General features: G+C 38.2%; 1 protein-coding gene across 1 annotated transcript in view; it reads left to right on the top strand.

Moving 5' to 3' along the window:
• The first annotated feature begins 890 nt into the window (after nt 1–890).
• Nucleotides 891–11,251, top strand: part of WASHC5 (WASH complex subunit 5) — a 28,319-nt gene continuing 17,958 nt past the window's right edge. Inside the window, exons 1-6 of the mRNA XM_009277239.1 lie at nt 891–1,114; nt 2,996–3,141; nt 4,233–4,317; nt 4,593–4,693; nt 5,672–5,864; nt 7,844–7,996. Coding sequence (XP_009275514.1) covers nt 929–1,114; nt 2,996–3,141; nt 4,233–4,317; nt 4,593–4,693; nt 5,672–5,864; nt 7,844–7,996 — 864 coding nt within the window. The 5' untranslated portion in view covers nt 891–928. The remainder of the gene's footprint in view (nt 1,115–2,995; nt 3,142–4,232; nt 4,318–4,592; nt 4,694–5,671; nt 5,865–7,843; nt 7,997–11,251) is intronic.

The following is an 11,251-nucleotide window of genomic DNA, read 5'->3' as shown; positions in this document are numbered from 1 at the left end:
TGCCCTGAGGCGGGGTTCAAACCGCGAGGGAGGTCGCTGGCGGGAAGGAGGCGGCACCGTTCAAACGGCCCGGTGACTGGCGTTGGCGGAGGGGGTGGGATGTAGTTTAAAGCCCAGTCCGGCTGCTGTGGGGCCCAGGGCCCGCTCTAGGCCCTGCGGAGCAGCTTGCTGCAGCAGTAGTAATGCCCTGCGTCTCGCCTAACGGGAAGGTCGGACTCCTGGTTCTCATTTTGGGCGGAAGAGGCACTGTCATCTTGAATTTATCTCAGTGGTTTGGAAGGTTATTGGTGAAAAGCAAAGTCAATTCATAACTTCCCATAAATGTTTCTAAACATAAAAGCTTATTTTTAGCAGTGCTGTGCTCTGTATCTTGCAGGAAACATGTCAATAAATAAAACTGTGACCAGGAAATGCAGCTACAGCATGGAAGTAACCCTTCAGCAATAAATAAAGGAATGGAGCTGTAGCGTTTCCATTTGCTATGGAAGTTTTCCTTGATGCCTATTACAATCACTTTGGTTGTATTTTTAAAGTGCCTATTATAAACACATCTTGTAACATGTTTTTGCTTTCTTTGCTGCTATCTCCTTGTGTGGTCTCAATTGCTTCAGTGTGATCGTTGAGTCAAACACTATGTGCTGAAGATGAATTCAGTGCATTTTTTTCATTTTACAAAGCTGTGGATAATTTAGATTTCATAAATTGAAAGATTTGAGAGTATGCTTAAAAATCCACATAGATTAAACTATCAAAAATACGAATATGAACCACTCTGAATGTTTTTACAGGTTACACTCTGTTTTGTTTTTACAGGTTATTAATGGAGCAGCTAGTTTTCTCATCAGACTTTCTTCTTCAAATAACCTAAAGACTAACGATCAGAATCTGGCTGCAGGAATTCTGCTGTTCTGTCACGTCCAGCTCCACAATGGTTGATTTTCTAGCTGAAAACAATCTCTGTGGTCAGGCAATTCTTCGGATTGTCTCCTGTGGAAATGCCATCATTGCAGAACTTCTGAGACTTTCCGAATTTATTCCCAGTGTTTTCAGGCTAAAGGACAAGGCTGATCAACAGAAATATGGGGATATCATATTTGATTTCAGTTATTTTAAGGTAAATCCTTTTATTGTTAAACTTCTCCTTAAAGCATTGCTGTCCTGCATGAGGATGCTTCAGGTTATGAAACAGCCATTCCTGACTATTGTGTTTATTACTAGCATTCTTCAGAGTTGACTATCATGACTTCCTACTTGCTTAGTTTTTACCAAAAAATCACCAAACTGAGATAGCGATTGGGATATGCTTGCATGCTAGCGTTCCACTCCTGAGCTGTCTTGTATTTTATATACTTCTGATCATACTCAGTCTCATCTTAACTCATTTCAGTGAGCAGAAACAGTCTAGGGGAGGTTCTGTGCTTAGGCCCCTAGGCAGAATATAAGTATAACCAGTACCTGCGTTGAGAGTTTCAGGGCAAGAAGGAGGAGGCAATTTTAAGTGCATCCATACAAGAGCAGTTCCAGCTACATATTTCAAAATGTTTGGTGAGTCATCTGGCCTGTGAACTTTGATGGATACTGATTATATAAGACTTGAGTATTGAATTCTGGGTTGTTTTTTATATTATTATTTCCTGCAGAAACTTTAAATTATCCTTTCACCAGCAGGTTCTGAGCCTGTGCAGTTGGTTGTTTTCCTTTGGAGCAGTACTGTGGGCAGTATGCCCATCTTCCTTTGGTTATCTGTAGCTTATTCTTTGCAGCCATGAAAACTGCTTTCTGCTTTCCTGTTTGACAGTACTGTGATTGTTCATTCACTGGACTTGTCACGTGTGCTGAATAAACAAGTAAATCAGAGTAGTGTCCATGAAAAGCCCTTGTTTCCCTTACAAAAAGACCACCAAAATCCATAAGAGACATACTTATAAAGCAGAGATTAGTGAATTTACAGATATTTTCACTGTGAATGCACCATTCCTGTATTCATGATTCATAGAATTACCTAATGAGAAGAGATTTGAGATTTTCGAAACTTGGGCTGTTTACTTTGTGTATTTGAACTTCATAGGCAGTTTGTAGCCTGCTTTTACCCTTTGTTTTATTGTAGGTATTTTGCACAAAAAGAGAACTGGAAGAGCATTTTTAAAACCACACAAAAATTGTCAGCTGGGTATTACGCTTGATATTTTATTTTAACTCTATTTTAAGTTATTTTTATGGCATTCATGTTGACTAAATCCTTTTAAGCAATGATCTCATGCTGTGAAAGTGGTCTGTGGAATGATGTATTTTCAATTAAGTGTTAATAATATTTTCAGTTAAACTAATGATATTTTCATTTAGATGGTGGTGGTAAGACCAAATGATGGTTATGAGAAATGTTGACAGTGGTAAATGGTCGAAAAAGTTTGTACCATTGCTTTAAGGAAATCGGGCTCTTCATCCCAACCCTTTTTCCCCCACGGTCGTTAATGACATAGTTTCTGCATTGATTTGGGGGACTAGCGCTGAGCTAGATCCAGGGTCTGTAAAAAAATTCTCACATAGGTCTCATACTGTCAAGCAGTTTAAATGTGTGAGAAGGTACTAAGCTCACAACTGTTTATGAGGCCTCAATGTTACGGTTTCTAGCTGAGAAATCAATGGGATCAAATGTGTAAATGACAAAATTCCAGCAGGGAGATAGCTCTACGAAAAGCACGCAGTGGCTTCAGATGCACTGGGGCTTTACCCAAAGCGTTAACTATTCTTTTCCATTGGGTACAAAGGATAAATTGTATTTAAAATCATTGCAGATTGTAACAAAGTGTAAAACTCATCTTTATGGAATCAATGTTCAATCATAAAGTAGCTTGGAAAACTTGTTTTAGTAAGAAATGTTAATTCTGGTGTTGCGTGCATGGTGGTGGTTGTACGTGTTCTGTGTCCTACTGAAGAGATGTCAAATAGAGGTCAAAGTCAAATATTGTCTCTACAGATGAATTTCTTTTCTTAGGGGCCTGAGACATGTGAAGGCAAACTGGAAGCCAAACCTGAGTTACTGGATTTAGATGAAGAATTTCGTGAAAACAACATTGAAATTTTGAAGAGATTTTATTTAGCTTTTCAGAGTGTACATAAATACATTGTAGACTTAAACAGGTATGGTATCTTAAATACATGTGGATTTTCTTAAAGACTAGATTACTGTTTGGTCTTAATAATGAGAATCTTTTTCCTCAGAGACCCAATACGCTCGCTGTTGAAGCATATTCATGTGTACCTGGAAACCTGGATTGCTGGAGCAAACACTAACTTTTACTCCTACTGTTGCTTACCAGCTTAATATATGACTTGAAAACACTTAACCTCTCTACCTCATTTCCTCAATTGTACGTTAGAGCTAATTTTTCTTCTTTATCTTGGAGATTGTCTTGAAGATTTTTTTAATAAAATGAGTCTCCATATTATTAAACTAAGTTTTTTGTGGTCTTGCAAAACAGAATATCAGATAGGTTTTTTTCTTTAACTTTCATTGGCATTATTTTCCTGAACTTAATTTTTCAGTGGAGTTGCCATATTCTCAAGTTTGCTACTCTTACCTGTAAAAAACAATACGAAAGGTTCATGAAATACTCCAAGAAAAAGTTCCAGAGAATCTTAAGCGTAATAATTGTTTTTGTTATTGATCTTATATGAAAAGATTAATTAAAAGATTAAATGTTTAACATTACTTTTATTAATAAGTAGTGTTACTGGGAAATCCTTTAATAGGAAGAAATCTGTTAATCGAGATGAACATACTCTACTTCTAGCCCTACCTTCCAAACTGCAACTGAGATAAATTTATAGTATTTCCAGGAGATATTTTTGAGGTAACTTGAAAATGACAGTTTCACTAAATTTTGGAGTAGAAGCCTTCTCAGTACTCTCTTCTCAGGCTGTTGTCCATCCATAAGAAGATTAAGAGGATGTTAGCTGTAAGTTACAGAGCATCCTCTAGTGTCTTTCACATACACCGTCAGGATATGGAAGGACGCTTTTGCCAACTGATTGGCTCTAGCTAGGAGTTCTAGCCTCTCATTCCGTAGTAGAGCATGTCTTCTTCTTTGTCTGAAAAACTCCATGCTGCTGGTACTAGGGAAATGTTCTGATGTCTCTGTTGGCTTTCAGAGAAAATTGGCCAATTGAGTTCTGAGAACATGATTTGAGAGCAAAATAGTCAATGACCAACTCTTTGTTATGCTCCCTAGATATTTAGATGACCTCAATGAAGGAATTTACATTCAGCAAACATTAGAAACGGTCCTCCTTAATGAAGATGGAAAACAGCTTCTAGTAAGTATCGAACAGTTCTGTAATAGTAGCAAATGAACCAGCTAGTTTAGTGCCAAACTAGACAAAGATTTAAATTTACTGAATGCATGGAAATGCTATGACTCACTTTTAGGAGGACAAAGACCAAAACACACAGCCTGCCATTTTTGATATTGTAATGACTATGTAGTTGACATTGAGTTAGTTTGCCAGTACATGTTTGTCTTTACGTGTTACTACAAAATTGTATTTTATGTGTGTGATTTCTTCCCTTCGTTATTCCTTTTTCTAAACAGTGTGAAGCGCTCTATTTATATGGAGTCATGCTACTGGTCATTGACCAGAAGATTGAAGGAGAAGTCAGAGAAAGAATGTTGGTTTCCTACTACAGATACAGGTAATGTATATTGGTTTTCAGAAGCACTCGAGGCTGTAAGGATGTAACATGCAGTATATTCAGTTAACTAGGTTATTGAATTAAGATAAATGGAAACATCAGCAGCTTTTTGACTGTCTGACCATACAGATAGACTCTGATAATTCTGCAGAGCTCTCTGCGTGTCAGTAGAACTCCTTGCATTAGCTGGTTTTGCAGGTCTAAGCTGCAAAACTGGAGCAACAGATTTTTCATGCTGTCACAATAGAAATTTGAAGTCCACTGACAAATAAGCTAAAGTTTTAACATAAGTGCCAGCTATGAAAGTATCACAGGTTCCCAAATGTGTGAGCAAATCTTGGTGAAAAGTCCTGAGTATCTAGACGACGAACGTATTGTGAGTCAGACTTCTTGTAGTTACAGTGCTTGATTAGTCAAATCAATAATGAGTTTCCAGGGTATGTTGACAGCATCATTGTATGACAGTTAGGATCTCAAAGGGTATCAGTGCAAATGCTTTCACATATGTAAAAAAGGGGGTATCCTGTTCCTATGCTTCTCTGACTACATTTATGCCTCTGAGTATATAATGAGAGAGGATTCCTTGACTCTGGAATGCAGAAAGGAATCAACAAGGGGAATTCAGAAATGGGGAGCAAAAAAGAAAACGAAAAAAAAAACCCAGAACAAAACTCCTCCTCTGAATATAAAGCTACTTGTTTCTGTTCCTGAATAAAGTTCATTTTTCTGTTTGTGCTTTGTGTGCTTATCTGGGATTCCAGTATGGACATTTATCAGTGTCCTCCTATGACATGGTGTGTATATGTATGTATGTATATATATAAAAAACACTATATTCATGGAATGAACAACCAAAAGTCTCCCAGACCTTAGTATCTGATCATTTTCTTGGAGAAAAGGCATGGTTACAAGGGGAGGGAGAAGAGAAAATGGTTAGGTCATACAGCTCAATTTTTGTTCCTTTCTTTTGTAAAACAGTGCAGCCCGATCCTCTGCTGATTCCAATTTAGATGATATCTGCAAATTGCTTCGAAGCACTGGATACTCAAGCCAACCTGGAGCTAAAAGACCTCCAAACTACCCCGAGAGTTACTTCAGCAGGGTACCCATAAGTGAAACGTTCATTAGCATGGTTATTGGCCGCTTACGGTCAGATGACATTTATAACCAGGTAAGTGACTGTGCGATAAAAGAGGGATCTAAAACTGAATATAAAATGGTTTCTGAGGTTAGTTACTCAACCATGAAGCCCAGAAAAAAAGAAATCACAGAATCATGGAGGCTGGAAGGGACCCCTTGAGATCACCTAGTCAAACCACTGGCTCAAGCAGGGTCAGCTAGAGCAGATTGCCCAGGACTGCCTCCAGCTGTGTTTTGAGTATCTCCAGAGGTGCAGACTGCAGAACCTCTCTAGGCAACCTGCTCCAGTGTTTGGCCAATCTCACAGTAAAAAAAGCTTTTTTATTTAATGTCTTTAAATCATAAATGATTGGCCACTCTTATAATAACTCTGATTCCTTTGGAGATTCCCATTCTTTTAGTTACTGCAAAGAGATTCATCATCTCTTAGTAGACAATGTGTTTAAAAAGAAAAACTAATATCGCACTTCTTAACTATGACAATTGTATTAATAAAGGAAAAGAACAAAAATGGAAGCAAAGCATGAGTAATGGCTACTATATTTGCAGTCTCTTCTAATATGACTCCTTTGAGAGATCTCTTGAGCAGGTTTCAGTCTTTAGCATGGACAAGCAATCTTATTTGTGTAATTATTGGCACACTTTTAGTGAATCCTGGAAAACTGAAGCAGTTTATAGATGCCAGAAAACGAGCATCTGAAGATTAATGAATGATTGTAAGAAATAAACAAAGGCTTAAGTCTTTAGGCAGGAGTAATAATTCAAAAGTAGGGACCTTATCGAAAACATTTTCATACTACGGACAGACATATTACCCTTCCAAGGGGAAAAAATGCCTTTTCAGGTACTGTACTGTAAGAATTTTTTAAGTTGTGCAGAGTTCTAGGGAAAAAAAAAAGAGAACTTAGCAAGTTGTGAAGAGAGCCCATTTTATGACATAATCTATGTCTCTGATAGGAAACTGTGAAGTGTTCGTGAGACTGTTCTCTTGTAAAGTACTTAACCTAGAAATCTTACTTAAATCAGCTGATACATTGTATCAAAATTACTTTTTCTCTTTTTTATATAATAATGTTGGTTTATTTCCTTTGCATTAAAATAATATTACAATTTGTGATTTTTATTTTGTAGTGCTTAAAGTTGATAATGAAAAACATTAATGTTTCTATACAAAGCATGATTATAACCTATGTACTTTTTCTAAATGTAGTACAAAAAGTAGGGTAGAAATCTTCAGCTCAACCCAAACTGAATACAGCCTGTTTTACTAAATTATGTTATGTCTGAGGTGTTCTCTCCTTTGATACTTGCAGCTTATTCTTGAGGGCAGTGGGCAGAAGCCTCCTGATTTTTCTTACTAATCTGAACACTTAACCTGATAAAATAACCAAAGAAAATTAAAGAAAAATAGAATGTTGCTAAATAAAAGCAGAGAACTGTTTTCCTAATGACAAATCATTATGTCTTGTTGAATATGATTTTGATGACAACTTTTTTGTTAGCATGGAGGTCTTTTAATATATTATCCTATGTACTTTTTAACTGAAAATTCAGTTGATAATTGGAATCTCTTTGATCTTGCTGGTGCATGGAATTGGTGAATAATTAAATTATCTGCATCCTAATTGCCTCTGACTTCAGTTAAATTAATACTTGTTTCTATCTGAGATGAACTAAACATACGCAGTTGTTATGAAAGACTTATTTTTAACTCTGCTCCTTTCAACTCATTTTAAGCTCTTTGGTTCATCCCTCCTTTGACTCATTTGCAGCATAGTAGTATCTTACTCTACCCTGTTAAAGTTAGCAGGCATCTACACAGTCAACTTTTATGTTCTGTAAAATATATCTGGTAAATATGCTGCATGTGTAAGCATGTCCAGCTTACCCACATATCTTCCTTGCCTCCTAGTATCTATATACCATACTCTTTAATGTGCCCCATAATGTTTGCAAGTGGTTTATGTTGCATTGTATTATGTTCTGTTTTGTTTTGTTCCCTTTTCCTAGGTTTCTGCATATCCGTTACCAGAACACCGCAGCACTGCCCTGGCTACTCAGGCTGCTATGCTCTATGTGATACTGTATTTCGACCCTTCTATTCTTCACACTCAACAAGCAAAAATGAGAGAGATAGTGGATAAATACTTTCCAGATAATTGGGTAAAAAATAATTCTATTTTAAAACTGTTCCCTGGATTTAATGTTATAGGAACAATTTACCTTCTTTTTACAGCATGCATTATAGAAAATAATAATGTCCTGAAACTAGAATAGGTTCTTCTCTGGGGAAATTTTACTTTGTTCAGAATGAAGTGGCCTGAGTCAAACCTTCTGGATAAGTGTGGAAAGCTATCTTTTAAAAATATCAGTTATTGTCTAAAATATTTTGTTGTGGTTTAACCCGGCAGGTAGCTAAACGCCACACAGCTGTTCCCTCACTCCCTGCCCCTCCCTGCCCTGCAGTGGGATGGGGGAGGGAATCAGGAAAAAAAAGTAAAATTCATGGGTTGAGATAGAGACAGTTTAATAGGACAGAAAAGGAAGGGAAAATAATAATAATATTAATAATGATGATGATGATAGAAGAATATACAAAAATAAGTGATGCACAATGCAACTGCTCACCACCCGCTGACCGATGCCCAGCCAGTCCCTGAGCAGCGGTCGCCGCCCCCCAGCTGACTCCCCCCAGTTTATATACTGAGCGTGATGTCACATGGTATGGAATATCCCTTTGGCCGGTTTGGGTCAGCTGTCCTGGCTGTGCCCCCTCCCAGCTTCTCGCTGGCAGGGCATGAGAAGCTGAAAAGTCCTTGACTTTTGTAAGTGTAAGCACTACTCAGCAACAACTAAAACATGGGTGTGTTATCAACATTGTTCTCATCCTAAATCCAAAACACAGCACTGTACCAGCTACTAGGAAGAAAATTAACTCTAGCCCAGCTGAAACCAGACGTACTTAAATCAACCATTCTTGATACCATTGTGGTAAAGTGAATCATAGAAAAATGTAGGCTGGAAGGTAATACAGGCATCTTCTAGTCCAGCCTTTTCCTCAAAGCAGGGCTAGCGTCAAAGTTAAGTAAGGTTGCTTGGGCTTTGTCCAGTTGTTTTAAAAATATCTAAAATATCTACAGCCTCTGTGGGCACCTGTGGCTGTGCTTAATCGCTTTCATGGTGAAGAATTGCTTCCTTCTGTAAAAGTGGAATTTCCCTTGTTGTAGCTTGTGACTGTTGCCTCTTGTCTTTTCACTGTGCATGTCTGAGATGGGTCTGGCTCCGTCTTATTCACAACTTTCCTTTAGGTAGTGGAAGACCGCAGTCAGATCCCTTAGTCATCTTTCTTCCAGCTTAAGCAAACACAACTCCCTCAGCCTCTACTTTCATAGTGGGTCCCCGTAAGTGTCTTAGTGGCCTTCTGTTCGATTCATTCCAGTTTGTCTATGTCTGTCTCATACTGAGGAGCCCAAATCTGCACACATTACTCTGAATGGGACCTCATGAGGGCTGACTAGATGAGAATAATCACTTCCCTCAATCTGCTGGCTACAGTGTGGCTGACATAGCTTAGTGTATGGCTAGTCTTTGTTGCCTGATTCATGTTCAGTTTGTCCACCAGGACGCTTAGGTCCTTTTCTGCAGAATTGTTACATAGGCAGTCAGTTCCCAGATTGTGCTGTTGCAAGGGTTTGGTTTTGTCCCAAGTGCAGGACTTTGTATTTATCGTTACTGAACTTCATGTGGTTTCTGCTGGTGAATTCTACCAGCTTGTCAAAGGTGCTCTGGGTGGCAGTCTTGCTCTCCAACAAATCCCCCCATACTGATGTTGTTTGAAAACTTGTTTAAGGATTCATCCCATGCCATTGTCCAAATAACTTAGAAGTAAAACCTCTCACTCTGTGCAATTCTATAGATGTTTTCAGATGCAGTGATCAAAATGGAATTACTACGTGTCTCAGTATTGAGATTTAGGATTTCCATCCAGAAGCCCTAATCTGCAAAAAATGCTACTGAAATAGGCTGGCATGTAACAATAGAGTCCCCAGGTAGTCTATATCAAAGGGAATCAGACTTAACAAAGAAACTATGAATTAATTTGTGTATCTCTATTGGTTTCAAATTGTATTCTTCTGTACCATAAATGGAACAGTGAAGATAGGAGGGAAGACTGTAATAGCTGGCTATTTTAATAGACACTAGAACCCATCAGTTTCTGAAAAACTGCAAGCTTATTTTAGAAATGAGAACTTGACATTGTGAATTTTTGATTATGCCAGCGTTTTTATTTACTTGACTTCATAGTACAAGCTGTTATTTTAAGACAACACCTATCTTCTTGTGATCAGGTATGCATGAGTTAGCTGCATCATACAGAATACTTGACTCTTAGGCTGGTTTCACATCATTGTTAGCAGTTGAAGTGTCATCTGCAGGAAATAATGAGCTTCACTTCAACAATACGAGAGGGATCCTCATATCAGCAGACTGGTGTCCCATTTGCCTTTACTGGCTTCATTTTTGACACTTGTCAGAAGAGCTCAAAGGCTGACAGTGTCCCCCTAGATGTGATCACTCCAGAATGGAGGAATATTGGAGCAATAGTGTGACAAAGCTCATAATGCCACAGCTGTATATATCCTTTGTCTGTCAGTAACCCAAGACTTCCATTTTTAAGCAAGTATCTTACAAACACTTTTAAGTCAATCACAATTCTGTATTTTTAATCACACCCAGAGTTGGGCTAGGGGTCTGAAATCAGTTCCTCTTTGCTCCTTAAAAATCACAGCATGGAATCATAGTTTCCTTCTGTTTGCGTTCACTGTAGAAGATGCATTAAATTTCAGTTTTGTCCTTTGGGCTTTCTTAGAGTAGGATTAATTCAGATTTTTTTTTCCCCTATCATAGTCATTTCCCCAGTTGCTTTTGTCAGTCTCCTGCATAGCATCATGGAAAAGAAAAAGAAATCATAAGTTCATGGGCGGGGGGAAATAGAGGCCAAGGATCATACATAGTGACTGAAAGAACTGTCAGCTTGTTTTCAGAACTAAGCCTCTAGTTGACTGCGTGCCTTTTATTTCAAAGTCTTCTTACTCCTTGATTTCCAAAGGTGATGGAGCAAAAAGTGCAGCTACCAAAAAAGTTTAGTTGTCTCATATTTATACCCACAGCATATCGCTTTCTACTTATATTGCTGTCGTGGTTTAACCTCAGTCAGCAACTGAGCACCACGTAGCCGTTCGCTCACTCCCCCCCACCACGGTGGGATGGGGGAGAGAATTGGAAGAGCACAAGTGAGAAAAACTCGTGGGTTGAGATAAAAACAGTTTAATAATTGAAATAAAATGATAATAATAGTAATATGATAATAATAATAATACACAAAGCAAGTGATGCACAGTACAATTGCTCACCACC

Source organism: Aptenodytes forsteri, unplaced genomic scaffold (genome assembly GCF_000699145.1).
Source record: "Aptenodytes forsteri isolate BGI_AS27 unplaced genomic scaffold, ASM69914v1 Scaffold49, whole genome shotgun sequence".
Classification (NCBI taxonomy): Eukaryota; Metazoa; Chordata; class Aves; order Sphenisciformes; family Spheniscidae; genus Aptenodytes; species Aptenodytes forsteri.
Note: the sequence above shows the minus strand (reverse complement) of the source record. Positions and strands in the feature narration are given on the sequence as shown.